Below are 18,253 nucleotides of genomic sequence, written 5' to 3'. Positions count from 1 at the left end.
CTGCTCCCCCTGCTTGTGCGTGCTCTCTCTCTCTCTCCCTTGCCGTCTCTAAGTAAATAAATAAATAAATAAAATCTTAAAGGAAAAAAAAAAAGAAAAAAAAACAAACCCCAGATTCAAAAGGCTGTAGACCATATGACTCCATTTCTATAACTCTCTGGAATCGTCTGAACTGATCACTGGTTACCAGGGATTGGGATGAGGGAACTTTGAGGGTGATGGAACTGTTCTGTACTTTCATTGTGGTGGTGCTTATGTGACTATTTGTGTTTGTCCAAATTCATAGAATGTTGCCCTGAAAGAGTGCACTTCACTGCAGGTAAATTGTCACTCAAAAATAAACATCTCCAGCTATATATTTATCAGTTTTGTGATTTTTTTAAGGTGATTATCTACCTTATACATAGCCAACCTAATGAGTGCAGGAGAATTATCTGTTTGTTCACAGACGTATTTGGGGGCCATAGAACACTGCCTGGAACGTAGAAAGTACTCAATAGATTTGTGAAGATGGATGGATGGATGGATGGATGGACGGATGGATAGGTGGATGGATGAATGAATGAACGAATGGACAGGTTCTCAGGAAAGATACTGAGCACTGCAGCCTCACTGGCCTGGGTCTGAACACTGGCTCTCTTACTTTCTCTGGCACAGGCGGCAGCAAATGTCACTAACCTTGATCATTTCAACAAGGACCATACTAGCATCATTATGTACTTGATCTTAGCCAAAAGGCCGAGAAGCAGATGTTAGCATCATCATCATGGCTCAGTAACCACTCGTCCGCTCACTGCGGCAACCTGGGGGAGGGAACTAACATTCAGTGAATGCAGGCAAGGCACCAGCTCTGTGATCCCCCAGTGCACCCAGCATCCTCCAGCCAACTCAGCTCCTATAATGAACCAGATGTTTAGGGTCTGTTTTCCCTGCTGGACTGTGAGCACCATAAGGCAAGGGAGTTCCCAATCCAGGCCCTGGATTCCCAGTGCTAAGCAGATACCAAATAATCAACCATCTAAATCATAACTGTGGCAACAATAACAACACTATCGGCTCCCAGACCTGTGCATTCACCATTTGCCAGACATTATGTTACATACCTTCCATAGCCATGCCATGAAATCCTCACAGACAACCGACTAAGGCAGATTACATCATCATTAATCCCATTACTCAGATGAGAAAACTTGTCAGGGCACGTGGTTTGGCAGCCAACACTTCTGAGTGTTCATCATGCTGAGAAGGGCCCAAGTCTAGGCAGCCGCTAAGTGAAAGACACCCAAACTGCCTCATGCTGAAGACGACACTTCACTGGACCCCCTCCTGGCTTTCTACTGGCTCCTCAGGCTATTATCATGGATTCAAGACCCCCATGCTTTGGTCTGTCTCTTTGCTCCCTCCCCATGCCATCTTGGTCTATAAGCCATTACAAGAAGTGGAGCTGCAGCTGTCCCCCAACACACCATACTGTTGCCACTCTGTACCTCCACCAGGGCTGATGCCTCTGACCGAAATGGTATCTCCTTATCCTTACCCAGTAGGCAAACTCTGAGCACACCCTCAGAGTCTAACTCAGATGGTCACCTTCTCCAGGAATCTGTCTTGACAGTGTCCTGTTTACACCTGTGCCTACGCATCTGTCTGCCCCACTAGATGGTGAGCCCCCGGGCCCCAGAGAGCATCAGTCTCCTCTGAGCCCCTGTGCCTTCACCCCGTTTATCTCCTAAATATTCCATAAATATTTGCTGAATGAATGCTCAGCTCTTTATTCCACTGCCGATGCATAAACTCTGAAGCCCCGGTGGTTGCTGGAACATTTCTGACTTCTAATCTAGCACATTTCAGAGAGATTTCTTTTTTCTCTAACTGTGAATTCCATCTGCTCTTTTAATTAATGAAAATTCAGTTCTATGCAAATGTTTCTTCCAGGATCATCCTTCATGAGCAACCTCTGGGAGCTTACTCATCAGCCTGTTCTCTGAATCTGTGTTTGAAACATTCTGGGAGCTTGTAATTGGGCCTTTGAACTGAACAGTACAAGTGGAAAAAAAATCGACAAACCTGCCACTTGTCTTCAGGAGTTTATAGCTCTGGGAGCTGTAGGACTTGAATTTACTGAGAGAGCCCTCCTTCATCCTGTCTTCCCCAATGAACTCCCACTGCCTGGTCCTGTCAACCCCTATGGTGTCTGAAAAAAAGAATCCATTTGGTGCTCTCTAAATCCCAGAAAAATCTCTCCTGTGCACCTGTTTATTAATTCAGGACTAAGGCTCCTCTAAACAGAAGGACACCAGGAGCCCCAAATCCTACACACACTTGGGACAACAAACTTTTTTCTTGTCTGAGAAATATGGCTTTCTGACACAGGAACTCAGTGTTAAAAGGCAGCTTGGTATAGTGGCAAAAGCATGGGCTTTGGACCCATGTAGACATGGCTTCAGATTCTGGCTCTCTCACTTGCCTGCTGCATAACTCTGGGCATGTTAATGAACACCCCCAGGCTTCAGCTTCCTCATCGATAAATTGGAGAGAAGTGGAAGCTGCATGTGGGTCTTCTGAGGATTACAGGCAATGACAGACACACCACAGGGTCACAGTATATGTTGGTTTTCTTCTCTCTCTTGGTGGTGGGGCCACTATGGAGACAGAGTGGTCAGCTGTGTCACCACTGGTCTGTTTTTCCAGAGGCTGAGAGCCAGGACAGCAGTGGGAAGTCAGGGAATGAGAATGGGGAAGGCCCAGGGGGTGTCTCAGAGGAGGTGCTGGGAGAGTGTTCTATGCATGGTGGTGGAGCAGGGGCAGAAAAGAAAGGGTTGGTACAATACTACTCCAGTGGTCTAGGCTCAGTTCTCCAGTGGTCTGGGCTCTGTATTCCCGGAGATTGATCAAACAGCTTTAGGCTGTTCCTAAAGGATGTCAGAACTAACTTTATAGGGTTATGGAGATGGCTCCAAAGGGGAAATTCTTCTCTCCATGTCATTTTCCTCTCCTCACTGCCCCTTCTGGAAAAGATGGCTCCTTCCATTCTGTCTGCTTCTCTGGCTGGGACAGTGTCCCCTGGGCCTCCAGGGGCTTGGTGCTCTTCTCTCCTGCATCCTCCCTGGGGGATCCTGCCCCTGTGTTGGCTTTGCTGCATCTCAGTGCTGGTAACTCCCCAGTCCACAGATGCTGTCCACATCATTCCAGAAGCCTGGACAGTATCTCCCAGGGACGCCTCAGATTCAAACCTGGGACTCCTGGAACCCCACACGCCTGAGGCCCCTGCCGTGCTCCCCACACACCTCCACCAGAAGCCTGGGCAGCAGCCTTAACACCCCTTTCAACCCATTCTCCCAACATTTGTCAAGTCAGTGTCTCCTCGGATGGACTGGCTTCAGCTCTGGAATCGTCTGGAAAGAGATTTCCAGAAGACCTTCAAGAGTGAAAGCTCTATTGGTGTAAATACTCAGCATCCCAAGGGGACTGTCTGAAGAGTACAGATTGTAAGCATACCTTCTGGTGTCCATGCTGACCTGGGTCTGACTCTTGTCACCAATGTCTGCCTGGGTAGGTCCCTCATGACCCCTCAGTCTGGTTCTTCAGCTCTAAAGTAGGAATAAATAATTGTGCCCACTTTGCATTTGTGAGCAGTAGATAAAGCTGGGCACATAGCAAATACTAAGTACTATTTTTACTATGACTTGTGGCCAAACTTCATTTTTAAAATTGATTTAGGAAATAAGAGATGAATGACATATGTAGTGAATTCTGGGAGGTGAGGACATGATTTTTGAATCTCGGCAGATCAACACACAAAAACCGATAGAATAGATGAACAGCTAAGCCAAAACCCATGAGGAACACCAACTACAAAACTAAATTGTCCTCCCACAAGCCCCAAAATGTGCATGGGAACAAACCGGCAACAGTGACAAGACTGCCATGGGAGTGACATCTGCAGAGAAGGGAACACAGGGAAGAAACAAGGCAACATATGATGGACCAGAGAACAGAGAGCTGCAAGACAGCCAGCAGGCATTTACGGGGGGATCCAGATGGCCAGTTGGGGAACAACAGCTAAAGCCTGGAGCAGCTTGTCCAGTCCAGTGGCAGGTGAGGCAAAGGGGCCCTTGGTAAGTTCTGCAGGAGGTCAGTCTGGAACCCCATATCTCTGTCATCCTCCAGCCGGAGCTCCCTTCTAGAAGGAGCCCCAAGGAGAAACTATTGGAAGTAGAACCAAAACCAAGTGGGATGGGGACCCTATGGACAAAAGAAAAAGAAGCTCCAGCTAAAAGTAAGCAAGTAGAATGAACCAGGAATTCCCAGGTAACAAGCGGCCTTGGATTTTGATGCTTCATGAAAACAACAGAAGATAATCAGTTAGAAAAACTACCCTGAACAATATCATCTTCCAAAATTCAGGAAAACTAATTTCCCATTAAAAAACAAAAAGGAACATTAGAGTATCAAAGCCAAATTCCATGCAAAGTTATCATAAGAGGAAGGAAAATAAAGGGCAGAATAACACACTTTACAATGATGATTAATCAGAAAGATGTGCCCCCACCCACCAAAAAAAATATTTTTTTTTTCAGGGAAAAATTGTAACCTACTATTTCAAAAGTATGAAAGACAGTGTGGTGACTTGTTTCATGAATGGTTTCTGGATGAATGGGGCCTTTTGGTATCCATTTTCCTCCCACATTCCCCACAGTCCCCTCCCACATGGTCTCCGGTCTTGGTCATGTGACTTGCTTTGGCCAACTGGACATCAGGAAATGTGAAGCAAGCAGAAGCCTGATAAGCCTGTGGGAATGGGCTTCTCCTTCTTTAACCCAGTCGGCTTCTCCTTCCATGCAAGCTCACTGCAGTCCATTTGATGATGAAAGACCATGTAGAGAAAGACTCAGCTGTCCTCGCTGAGCCCAGCCCCCAGCAGACCCATCAGGGATATGAATGAGCCCAGCCTAACCCAGCAGGGGAACCACTCAGTCAAATGGTAGATTGTGAGAAATAGCACATTATTGCTGTTCTAAGCTACTAAGTGTTTTTTTAAACAGTGTTCATTTACACAACTAATGAATCATTGAACAGTACATCAAAAACGAATGATGTACTATATGTTGGCTAATTATATTTAAATTTAAAAAGTGTTCATTTACTTTCCCCAAACTTATTTTTTAACTTCCTTTATTTTTTATTGAAGTATAGTTGACATACAATGTTACATTAGTTTCATATGTGCAACACAGTGATTCTACAACACTGTATTTTATGCTTTGCTCACAACTGTAGCTGCCTTCTGTCCACACACCATTACAATACCACTGACTATATTCCCTGTGTCAGTGCCTTTCATCCTGTGATTCACTTACTCCCTAACTGGAAGTGTGTACCTCCCACTCCCCCCCCCCATTTTTCCTATCCCCCTGTCTCCCTCCTCTGGTAACCATTGGTTTGTTCTCTGTATTATGGATCTGTTTCTGCCTCATGTTTGTTCATTTGTTTGTTTTTTTAGAATCCACATATGAGTGAAATTATATGGTATTTGTCTTTTTCTGGATGAGTTATTTCACTTAATAGAATATCCTCTAGGTTCATCCATGTTGTTGCAAATGTCAAGATCTCATTCTTTTTTATGACTGATAATCCATTGTATATATGTACACCACACCCTCTTTATCCATTCCTCTATCGATGGACACTTAGGTTGCTTCTGTATCTTGGCTATTGTAAATAATGTTGCAATACATGTAGGGATGCATACATAATGCATTATTATTGGTGTTGGTATTTTGGTGTTGAGTTATATAAGTTCTTTATATATTTTGGATACTAATGCCTTTTTTTTTTTTTTTAAGAATTTAATATATTTGAAAGAGAGAGAGAGCATGAGAAGGGGCAGGGTCAGAGGGAGAAGCAGATTCTTTGCAGAGCAGGGAGCCCGATGTGGGACTCAATCCCAGGACTCCAGGATCATGACCTGAGCCTAAGGCAGTTGCTGAACTAACTAAGCCACCCAGGTGCCCCTGGATACTAAAATGCTTTATCGGATATGTCACTTGCAAATGTCTTCCATTCAGTAGATTGTCCTTTTCTTTTGTTCATTGTTTTCTTCACTGTGCAGCAGCTTTTTATTTTGATGTATTTCCGGTAGTTTAATTTAGCCTTTGTTTCCCTTGCCAGAGGAGACAGATCTAGAAAAAATGTTGCTACAGCCAATATCTCTCTGCCTGTGCTCTCTTTCAGGGTTTCTATCGTTTTTAGGTCGCACATTTAGGGTCTTAATCCATTTTGAGTTTATTTCTGTGTATTCTGTAAGAAAGTGTTCCTTTTCATTCTTTTGCATGTGGCTATACAGTTTTCCCAGCACCATTTGTTGATGAGACTAACATTTTCCCATTACATATTCTTGCCTCCTTTGTCATAGATGAATTGATCATATATGCATGGGTTTATTTTCAGGTTCTCTATTCTTTCCCACTGATCTATGTGTCTGTTTTTGTGCCATCCCATATGCTTTTGATCACTACAGTTTTGAATTAAATCTTGAAATCTGGAAATGTGGTATCTCCAGTTTTCTTCTTCTTTTCCAAGATTGCTTTGGTTATTCAGGAGTCTTTTGTGATTCTATGCAAACTGTAGAATTATTTCTTTTACTATGAAAAATGTTACTAGTATTTTGATAGGGATTGCACTGAATCTGTGGATTGCTTTGGGTAGTACAGACATTTGAACAATGTCAATTCTTCCCATCTGTGAAGATGGCATAAGCCACTAGGTTTTGACTTACTGTATTGATTATATAGTAATCAATAATTAATATAGACATTAAAAAAACTATATAAGACATGAAAGAACAGCACAAAGTGGAATTGAGAAACTAAAAAATCAGGCAAGAAAACTCAGGGAAAAAATCAGAGGGGAAATTATTTTAGTAATAAATATTTCACTAGAAAGCATACAAAGCAAATAAACATAACAGGTAATCTTTAAAAGAAGGAAGAGAAAAATGGGAAATATTTTAAAAAGATAAAGAAAGAGATGCAAAAGATTTGAAAATAACAAATACTGAAAATTTGTAAAGACTCCACATTCAGATAATAGTTGTCCTTAGAGAAAACCAAAGTACAGGAATGAAATGTTTCTAAAAATGATACTTCCCATATTGCATGGAGCACTGGGTGTGGTGCATAAACAATGAATCTTGAAACACTGAAAAAGTAAAATTAAATTAAAATAAATAAATACTAAAAAAAATTAAAGATTTTTTAAAAAGAAAAAAAAGAAAGTAGGAAAAAAAATGATACTTCCATCAAAGGTTCCACAGAAAATCCAACTTGAAAATACACATTGGAAAGGCACTGTGTTCCTAGGAATATAGGCCCCAAATGACAAGCAACAAAGTTATATTCTGGCTGCACTACTGGACATTATTAAAAAAGAAAATATAGTTTTTTGTCTGTTTTTGTGTGTTTTTCCCCAAGCCTGAAGCAAGGACTTCTGGCTGTGTAGGAGTTCTCTGGAAATCACGGGAGAAGAAGGTCTTTCTGGCAGACAGGACAGCAAGGATAAAGTGTGAGAAAGCCCAGCACGTACTGAGGAAAGCCAGGTCCTGGTGTGAGGGAGAAGGACTGGAATGCTGAGGTCAGGCACTGGGTCTCTGGCTCCTCAAAGGGGCCTGGAACACTCACCCATGTAGGGCTTGGTCCCGGCCATGGAGGAAGCCTTTTCTGCTCCTTTCACGATCGTCGCTATGTTGAAGTCTGTGATGTGAACATGTCCTAGAGATAGAGAAACAGAAACCCCAGTTAGCAAGAGCTGCAGACAGCTGGGCTCGCTCCTTGTTGATTTAAAGCTGTGGGCTCTATGGTAGGTGCAAGAAGAATGTTGGAGAACCTCTACTTATAAGAGTATTTTATCTAATACTTCGAAAATGTCTAGTTTTGGCAGCATCATTCATAGTAGCCAAACTTAGGACAAACCTAGGACAGCCTAAGTGTCCATCAGTAGATGAATGGATAAAGAAGATGTGGTCTGTATATACAATGGAATTTTATTCAGCCACAAGAGAGAAGGACCTCCTGCCACTTTTTGACAACATGGATGGACCTTGAGAATATCATGCTAAGTGAAATAAGCCAGAAGGAGAAATGTAGATAGTGCATGTATCACTTATATATGGAATCTTAAAAAAAGCTCATAAAAGCAGATTAGGAAAGTGCTTGCCACAGGCTGAGGGGTGGGAGGAATAAGGAGAGTTTGGTTAGGGGTACAAACTGAATAAGGTTTGAGGATTTAATGTATAACATGGAGACACAGTTGACAGCATTATATTGGATAACTGAAATTTGCTTAGAGAGTAGAACTTGAATATATATACGCAAACACACCTACACTAAAAAAGTCTACGTTATGTGCAAGTTTTAGAAAGTGAATTTTTTGATGGCACATGCATATTACTTATAAGTGGACAAAAATACTGAGGGCATGGTAAAAAAATTTTATGGATTAAATTTTGGAGGCAGTGGCTCAGAGAGTAAAAGTTCATGGTAGAGAGATGAGAGGGGTGGGTCCATACTCCCTTGCTGAGGAAGCTGAGTGGCTATGGTTGGGGGAAGAAGAGTGGAGAGGAAATTTTCATGCCCAGAGGACACTCTTGTTCCACTATTTTTCTGCTATAGTCAGTGGGGGGTCTTAGTTCTGTACATCCTGGGAGCAGGGGACTGGGGATTGAGACCACCTTCCATCCAGCTTAAAGTAATGGCAACAGATGGGACATGGATAGGCTAGGTGCCCCTGCACATAAGTGTTCAAGAAACCTGAAAAGGAAGTAAGAGGGACAGAGAAGGAAGGAGACAAGAGATAAAGAAAAGCAGGGAAGGAAGACAGGTGGGAGGGAGGGAGGAAGGAACATCCTGACAGTTGGTACTAGCCTTCTGGGGAACTTGGTACTTAAAAGAATCCAACCCTGAGACCCTTGAAAACTAGCTATAAATACAATCACTTTCCCTCTTTGTCCTCACATCATGGGGAAATGGTTGGATTTTCACCTCTGAAAGCTGTGTTTGAGAGGTTGGGACTTAAATATACAGGTGGCTTGCATACACAAAACTGACATTGGGAGGGCCTGGAGGGCACCTCCATGAGATGGACAGACACCTGCTAGAGCAGGTGCAGTGAGGCCCACAGGAGAGGCACGCCCGACAGGACTAGCCACAGTGGACAGCAAAAGCACCAGCAGTCTCACATAAATCCAAATCTCAGGCTCAGATGCCAGCATTGACATGTGGGCAAGCTTCTGCCAGGCACTCTGTCCAGAGCCCCTGGGTGGGAGGCAGTCATGAGGTACTCAGTTAGTGATGATCTGTGATCCCTTTCGGGTGCTTATGGGTGAAGCCCAAGTCATCTAGCCAGACCCTTGCTGGGAACCTTTCTGGCCTGATGAAGAGTGTGTCCACCCAGGGAGCATCCCTAGAGCAGACACACCTGCTGCAGCCTCCGGAGCCAGAACTAGCATCCATACACAGCCCTACCCCAAGAGGCTGTGTGGCACAGCAATTGGGGGCAGAGACTCTGAGCCACACTGACGTGGTTTGGGTCTCAGCTTTGTTGGGTTAGCTGTCTGCTCTTGGGCAAATAACTTATTTTCTTCATATGTAAAGTGGGGGTGAGGTTAACAAAGTACCCACCTGAGATAGCGTTTTGGAGGAACCAAGAATTAATATACATAAAATGGTTAGAGCGACTGGCATACAAGAAGTAGGGAAGCTTCTTTGAAGTATTTGCTCCTAGCACTGTTATCCTGCCAAGGTGTGGCTCAGATCCCATCGTCTCCAGCCAGCGCCAGTCTGCCCCTGACACCCTCCCAGTCCCCACTTCTAATACTAACAAACAAATCCTCAGTCCTGTTGTTGACTATGAGGCAAGGGAGGGTCTCAGTCACCTCTACACCCACACCTGTATGCTCTCAAGCACAGCCATCATACTGAGAGGATCCTGAAACCCTCCAATACGGCTTTTATTTGGTTTTCCTTCATTTCTCCCTGTCTTTAAAAAAAATTAGTATTTGCATTACCAAAGTAATGCCAGCTGATTATAATAAGTCAAAGACTACAAATGTGTATTTGGGTCACTCCTTTCAACCCTTGATGGTTCCCCAACCCCCATTCATAACATGCCTAAGTAACTTGGTTCTCTGTCGTTTCTCCCCTTACTTATGCCTACATGTGTTGGCGTGCGGTTTGTCCTTCCAATAATGAGATCATCCTCTATGGGTTGTTCCAGAAGTTACTTTTGCATTTAGCCATGTATCATGACATTTTTCCACATCACTATACATTGGTCTATCTATAGGAACCATAATCCTTTGTCCTCCATGCTAAAGGAATCCAATTATTTGGTGATAAAACTTGACCTATAACTTCTCTTTATTGGTCCATTTATTCCAGTTAGGGGGAATATTCATGTTTTGATAGAAAAATATTAATATATTTGATTATAGGGTAGACCCCCTGGGTGATTCATCTAACCTCTATGGAAGTATTACATAACATATAATATATGTTGTTTTTAAATATTAGTATCTATTAGACATATTATTTTCATTTTACTAAGACATATATTATTTAATATAAGGGTGGGGGGGTAGGGGAGCCTGGGAGTGGGTATTAAGGAGGGCACATATTGCATGGAGCACTGGGTGTAGTGCAAAAACAATGAATCTTGGAACACTGACAAAATAAAATTAAAAACAAATGTTTTTAGGGGCACCTGGGTGGCTCAGTGGGTTAAAGCCTCTGCCTTTGGCTCAGGTCATGATCCCAGGGTCCTGGGATCAAGCCCCGCATCGGGCTCTCTGCTCAGTGGGGAGCCTGCCTCCCCTCCTCTCTTGCTGCCTGCCTCTCTGCCTACTTGTGATCTCTGTCTGCCAAATAAATAAATAAAATCTTTAAAAAAAAGTTTTTAAATCTAAGAAATTAGAGTCTCAAATAAGAAACTGTGGCTCCATAGCTACAAAGTATTCCATAGTATAGTTATATCACATTTTATTCAACAATGATCCTATTTGGCATTCAGGTTGTTTCCAGTTTTGTTTGCCTATGTGTTTGTCTTGTTATTGGATCAGGGATAGCATTCTTGAGCACATTGCTACATATTGGTACTTCCATTTTAACTGAATAAATCCCAGAAGTGGGATTGCAGAGTCAGAGGGTTTGCATACTATGTTCCAAAGAGTTATAATTTATGGTACTTTATTACTATTTTTTTTATTTAAAAAAAAAGATTTTATTTATTAGAGAGAGAGAGCAAGAGAGAGAGAGAGCACAAGCAGGGGGAGTGGCAGGCAGAGGCAGAGTGATAAGCAGACACCCTGCTGAGCAAGCCCCATGAAGAGCTTGATCCCAGCACCCTGGGATCATGACCTGAACCTAAGGCAGACACTTAACCAGCTGAGCCACCCAGGTGCCCAATTTATGGTAAACAGGATATGAGAGCGGATATTTCTCCAAATTGTTACTAGCACTGTAATCAATGATTTCACTTGTTGAGAATCGCACAGTGAGGAATGATTATCTCACTGCAGATAAGGCTGCACATTTTCCACATGATGAGACCCAACTCTCCCAGGCAACTGTCTAGAATCTTGATCAATTTTCAATCAGAGCTTTGTCTATGAGATATATTTACACTTTGCTCTGTCTATTGCAAATATCTCCTTCTAGCTTATTGTTTGTCTTTGGACTCTGTTTACAGTATCTCTTATCATACAAAAGTCTTAAAAACTTAAATGGTAATGTTAAGTTTATAATCTATTTTCCTCATAATTTTCCAGAACCCTATTCCACCGCCAAGATCTTATATATTCTTGTATATTTTCTTATAATACTTATTTATCTTTTATATTTAAATCTTCCATATAAAAATAGAATATATTTTTGTTATAATATAATATAGCATTCTAATTTTATTTCTTCCAAATGGATAGCCAATTATCTCAACAGTATTTAGTCTTTCCCAATAACTTCTCATGAGACCCCTGTTTGTCAAGATATCATAATATTTGATAGGTGTGGTTCACCTTCACTCTCAGACATTTATTCTTCTGAAAGGAGTTGTGTCCAGTTCTAGGAAATACCTCCATTAAGATTTTGGTGGGGATTACATTAACTTATGCATTGATTTGAGAAGCATGGACATGTAATTTTTCCATCCAGTGTAATGCCTGGCTTTTCATTCAGATCTTACTTGATTCCTTCAAAATACGTTTAGTGTTCCTTTCATTTAGGCCTTGTAAATTTGGGGGAACATTTACTCCTAGATATTACATAGTTTTGGTCACTCTTTCAAATGACAGTATTTTCCATTTCTTTTTCTACCTAACTATTTTTAGTATAATAAAAAGCTACTGAGTTATGCTTATTTATCTCTTATTTGGCTACTCTATCAATCTTTCAGAGCAAAAGCTATTTATTATCTCTCAAAACCCCATTTCCCTTTCTCAGACAGCAATAGAATCTGGAGCTGGGTTCAGGGGTACCCTGCTAAAGAGTCCACTTCTCTTCCTCCCGGACTGCAGCCGGCTGTGGTCACATGACCAAGTCTGACCAATGAGATGTGAGCAGGCTGATATTTGCACCGTCCAGGATATTTCCTTTAAAAGAATTCTCATTCCCTGCTTCCTTCCATTCTGTTGCCTCTTCTGTGGGTTTGGCAGAACGCTTTCTGCCACACAGTTGAGGAATAAGATAGAAGGAGCATGGACCCTTCTGAACATCCACGGGGAAGAGATTGGACTTTATTTTTACTTTTTAGTCTTTGAAGACCAGTTCGTCTTAATTATTATGTGTCTTAATTTGTACATTGATTTATATTTAATATAAATGTACAAAGACAATGTACATTGTCTTAATTTGTACAACCCCTTATTAATTTTGCTAGCTTTTTAGTGGATCCTTTCGGTGTTTGTAGGCATAGAAGCATGTTATCTGCACATTGATGGTTCTCTTTCCCTTGTTAGGGGGCTCAGAGCAGAGTGGTTAAAAACACAGATGGGGAGTAGTACTGCCCAAGAACAAATGGTGTGCTGCTTTGGTGGACATAAGCTGTTTGTGGTCACTCATATCTCCTGTCTTAGCAATTACTCGTCCCTGTACAGCTGGCTTTGAGAGTGGGGCATGTGGCTTCATCTGGAAACAATCAAGCTAATCTTACCCCTCTGTTCTGGCATTTGACTCAGGGTTAAGCATATGACCTAACTGGTCCCAATGAATATTAGGGAGATGATTTTCCAGAGGGTTCAAGAAATAAAGACTTTTCTTTTTTTTTTTTTTTTTTTCCAGGACGTACCTAAAGTAATATTCTGTCTTTGGCCAGTGTGAAGTGGGAATATGAGCCCAGAACTCTGAAAGTTATTCATTAATGTAAAGAAAGACAGTCTAAAGCTGAAGCCTAGCCACAGAGAAGGTAGAGCTGCAAGCATAGAAGGAAAATGGTGCTAGAGCCTGATCAAACCCTGCCTGAAGCTGCATCTACTGAACTTCAGCTATAGAAGCTGAAAAACACTGGCATTGTGGTTGATATAGCCACTTACTATGAGATTTGGACAGGTTATTTTACTCTGTAAACTTCCAGTTCCTCATCTGTAGTATATTAATAAGTATATAATGAGGTAGTTGTAAGTGTTAAACAGAGCAGTCAGGGATTCTGATGGTGACGTTTGAACAAGACTGTAAGATGGGTGGGGGGATGGGGTGGAGAAGGCCATTAGACCACCAGGGAGGACTGTGCTTATGCCAGCACATAGGCCATGGGAGGGGACTGCAAGGAGGCCAGAGAGAGAAAGTGGGAGCTCGGACAGAGAATGGAGGGGCAGACGTGCCAGGCCCCAGGGCCATCTGAATATCCCTTTGACTGCTGTGAATGGAATAGGGCCAAAGGCCAAAGTGGGGAGGCTGACAAACAGGGAGAAGAAACTCAGCCCCCTGTCTAGTTTTGGCCACTATTATGTATAGAATTGTGCCAAATCTCATAGTACTCATAGTACTCTTATCAGGAGGGTTGGGTCACCTGCATTGTTACATGAGAGTAACTTCAAGTTGCAAAGACCAGGCTGCTGCTCATGGTCACATAGTGGATCTGCAGAGAAGCTGCATTGTGTCTTCAGCCTCATCCCAGTGTGAACGGTCCTTCCCCGTCCCTGTGCTGTCCCCTGCAGAGCTGAGCGGACAGCCCTGTCCTTGTCCTCAGGGAGGTGAGGGCTCTGATGGACTGCTCTGAAGCAGACCTGCTGGGGCTTCCCTAGGAATTCATGCCCAGCAGGTGTGACAGACAGCAAGTTCCACTTCTGGTTTCTGTGAACTGTGCTAATTGATGAGCTGTAACCTCCCAGTGAGCTTCCTTTAACAATTGAGTGAAGATGTGGGAACGCGAAAATTAGTGCCATACAAAGCTTCCTACGGGTTCCTTCTCAGGAGAATGGAAATTTACTATAAAATTTGCAAATATGAACTGAGTTTTAGGCTATTTGGTTTCCACAGGTTGAAAACATTCAAAACACAGCAAGAGAAGGAGCTCTGGATGTTGTGTGAGACCTGTTAGTTCAAGTTTTACTATTGGTATCAATAATCAGTAATCATAGTGCCAACCCTGGTATACCCCAGACATGCTTCTCTCCTTTCTCTGAATGCATGGAAACTCATCTCACCTCCAATCCTTTGGCAGTACTTGGAATTCTCATCTCTCTCCTCTGCCTAGTAGACTTCCATTCATTCTTCAAAACCTGGCTCTAGAGTTATAGTATTGGTGGATGTGCATCTATTCTTTGCTTGCATACCTCTACCAACAGGAAACTCACTACCACAGGGGAGGTATCTGACTGTTGTCTTAGTTGGCTCAGGTTGCTATAACAGGATACCATAGCTGGGGCGGCGGGCTTAAACATAAAACATTTATTTCCCACAGTCCCGGAGGCTGGGAATCTGAGGTCTGGGTGCCAGCATGGATGGATTCTTGGTGACAGCCCTCTTCCTGAGGTTTGTATGGCAGGTTTCTTGCTACATCCTCACATGGTGGAGAGAGGGCTCTGTCCTTTTCCTCCTTTTCTAAGGGCATCAATCCCATCGTGGAGGCTCCAACCCCATGACTTCATCCAAACCCAGTTACCTCCCAAAGGCTCTAGCTCCAAGTATCATCACATGGGGGGTTAAGTCTTCAACATGGGAATTCTAAAGGGGGGCACACAAGCATTCCAGCCATAGCAGACTGATTTAGGCCTCTTCCCTGGGCCCTCCACTCTTTTCCAATGTCATTCCCATCTTAGCATCCACCATATTGTATCGGTCACCTTGTCTGTCTCCTTGAAGCTGGGAATCTTGCCTTGCTCATTTCTGTCTCCAGTACCTTAGCAATGGCCTGGCCTGGGAAAAGTATTCATCAATGTTTGTTGAGTGACTGATTGACCAAATAAGAGACTGAATGAAAGAGATATGGTGAGCAAATCCTGTCACCTTTCTTCATTCCCTACTGCTTAGAGCCATCACAATATTTACAGGAGTTGATGACATTCCATATAAACTTTTGACTGTGAAGACTTCAGCAATGTCACCTTCTCCACCTGAACTCAGAGGGTGGGACTAGCCACCCTCTCCATGAGTTTTGTGCTCACAGGTGCTCATGGCAGCATTGGCACTATGAGGAATTGTAACTGGGGCTATTCTCTGAGAATAAAAATACTTAACAGCCACGTGACTTTCAAGGACTCTAGCCTATTTCTTCATGCAGGGACTATTTATGGAGCGGGTCCTGTCTGAGGTATTAGGGGAAGGAAGGGCTTGAAACCACAATGCCAGGGATCTGTGTCATGGACTAAGGGGGTGGGGATGGTGGGAATTACAGGGTGCTGAAGACCCATCCACAGTCCCTCCTTGGGGCTATAACTGCCTTGCCACCACCCAGTCACCTCAGTGGCACCAGTGACTACCGCTTCATAGGCTGGCTCTGGCACCTCCTGGACACGTTCCTAGAGAAGGCACCAAAGCCTTCTTGAATTTTGCTGCATTTTCATTTTCTTCCTCCACAGCTACATTGCAGAAATACCAATTTCCTGTCCTCTGTGCTCTTTGCCTTCCTTTCTCCCCTCTCAGTTCCTGTAATGAAGTCCCCCTGAGAGGTGTGAAGGCAAGTGCTCTCATCTCATTGAGACCTACAAGCCCACACCTGGGAGAAGAAGGGGTTTGCTCAGAGTACTAGAGCAAATCGAATTCTCTCTGGATCTGTCCTCTGAATGCCACATGCCTCTCCGTGAACTCCTGGGAGTAGGTGCTGGGGTAGTACCACTAGGGGGCACTAGACCGGGGGTGCGGATGGAAGGCAGTCTACAAGAGGAATTCACCTCCCACATTATTCCCTGGGGGTTTCCCTTTCATTAGACTTGAATTTGACGTAAAGTCTCTTGTGACCCTCTGTCCCCACCTTCTCTGGTTTACAGGGACTACGTCATTCCTAAGCGGAGGTCAGAGTGGTGCTGCCCAAGAGAAGCAGCTGGAAGCCCCCTGGGGAAGAAATCAGGGTTGATGAGACAGACCCACAGCAGGCTCCAGGCTCCCGCTGATAATTACTGTGCTTCTGAGACGTCATGATGTCACACTGGCCCTGATCTTCCATTCGGGATCACACTCCCTGGGCACTCTCCCCTCCCAATGATCTTCATGGACATCGGAGGACAACAAATTAGTCCCTGCCTTATGGCCAAGGCTGCCTGACCAGTCCCCTCTCCTTCCACACTCCGTGTTGCACATGTAATTTTATGCAATTGCATGGATTAATCACAATGAATACCATTTGTAGGTTTTCAAAGCGCTCTCCCAGCTGTGATCTGCTCTGAACAACTCTGTAGGACCAGGCTGGAGATGATCTCCTGACACTTAGCATCCTTGACTCTCTTTCTTTTCTCTCTCTTGTTCTCTCTCTCTTTATTCCTTCCTTCCTTTCCTCCCTCCCTCCTACTTCTTTCCTGTCTGTCTTTCTTTCCTCTTTCTTCTCTTTCCCTTTCTAGCCCTTCTTCCTCCCTTCCTTCCTTATCATTAACATACAATGTTACATTTTTTTCAGGTGTATAACACAGTGATTCAACAAGCTTATACACTGTGCTATGTTCACTGCGTTCCACTCCTCTCTTTGCTACTTCCTGTGTCACAAGGCCAGAATGGGGGAGGGAGAGCATTTCCTGGCTCTCTTGCAACTATGGTTCTCGATGAGATTTATGGTCTGCCAACAACGTACACTCAGGAGAGGTTTGCAGGGTGGAAGGAAAGCAGAGTCTGCCTATTTGGGACTGAGCCAAAGGATGGACAAGCTGGGTCAGTGGGGGTCTTTGCTGAGGCTGGACATTTGTCAAGGTGGCCTCGTCACTGGTGTGAACAGCTAGGAAGTGACTATCCAACCCAAGGTCCCTGAGCCAGAATCCAAGCCCCAGGCAGGTTTGACCTTAAGTCCCACCACCTCCCTTCGTCATCAAGCTGCTTTCTCTTGAGGGCCCTGCAGCCCAGACTGCTATGCACATGAGGGACGTGGAGCTGCCTCCACTTCAGCCTGGGGGGAGACCAGGTCACTGCTTTCCCTACAGCTCACCCTCATGGTCAGTCCAGGATGTAAGCCTCTCCTCCATACAAACGTGCATGCTGAAGCCAGGGGCCAGGCTCCCTGTGCCTCCAGCCTGGTATCAAACACTGTTCTGGAAACAAAAAGTGATTAAGATGATCATTTTCAGGCAGAGCAGGAATTTGGACCCAGTGTCAGCAGAGACATAGAGACTCACAATTTCACAAGGAAGCATTTCACCTCCGTAGACTCTTAGCCCTTCTCCACCCCTTTCTCACTCCCCCAAGGGAGGAGGAGAGATTATGTGAAGGGTCATTTTGGGATACACAAACTAGCCTTACAGAGTTGAGCTCTGCCTGGGCAGGCATGGGACCCCTGGTCTTCCAAGATCTTGGTCTTATCTGGTCTTCCAAGCTCTCGGTCTTATCTGGTCTTCTGAGCTCTTGGTCATATATGAGCAGCTTGGGTTGGATGTAGGAGGTGAATCCTTCTCTCTCTGGGGTCTTGGAGCAGGAAGCCCCTTTTGACTCACACAAATGCAAGCTTTTATCAGCAATGAAGGTGATATGTTGGCCCTTATCTGCCACCTCCTTGTTTTATTTTTTATTTGTTAAAATCCCATATGGGGAAGACGGGGCTCTGATGGGCTGAACTGTGTTCCCTGCCTCCC

General features: G+C 43.8%; 1 protein-coding gene across 1 annotated transcript in view; it reads right to left on the bottom strand.

Moving 5' to 3' along the window:
* Nucleotides 1-18,253, bottom strand: part of STK32B (serine/threonine kinase 32B) — a 368,267-nt gene that overhangs the window by 57,625 nt on the left and 292,389 nt on the right. The window contains exon 6 of the mRNA XM_032855239.1: nt 7,677-7,766. Within this exon, the coding sequence (XP_032711130.1) occupies nt 7,677-7,766 (90 nt within the window). The remainder of the gene's footprint in view (nt 1-7,676; nt 7,767-18,253) is intronic.

The sequence above is a fragment of the Lontra canadensis genome, unplaced genomic scaffold (genome assembly GCF_010015895.1).
Source record: "Lontra canadensis isolate GAN:19392208 unplaced genomic scaffold, GSC_riverotter_1.0 scaffold1, whole genome shotgun sequence".
NCBI classification, from domain to species: domain Eukaryota; kingdom Metazoa; phylum Chordata; class Mammalia; order Carnivora; family Mustelidae; genus Lontra; species Lontra canadensis.
This window is presented reverse-complemented; position numbering and strand designations above follow the sequence as displayed.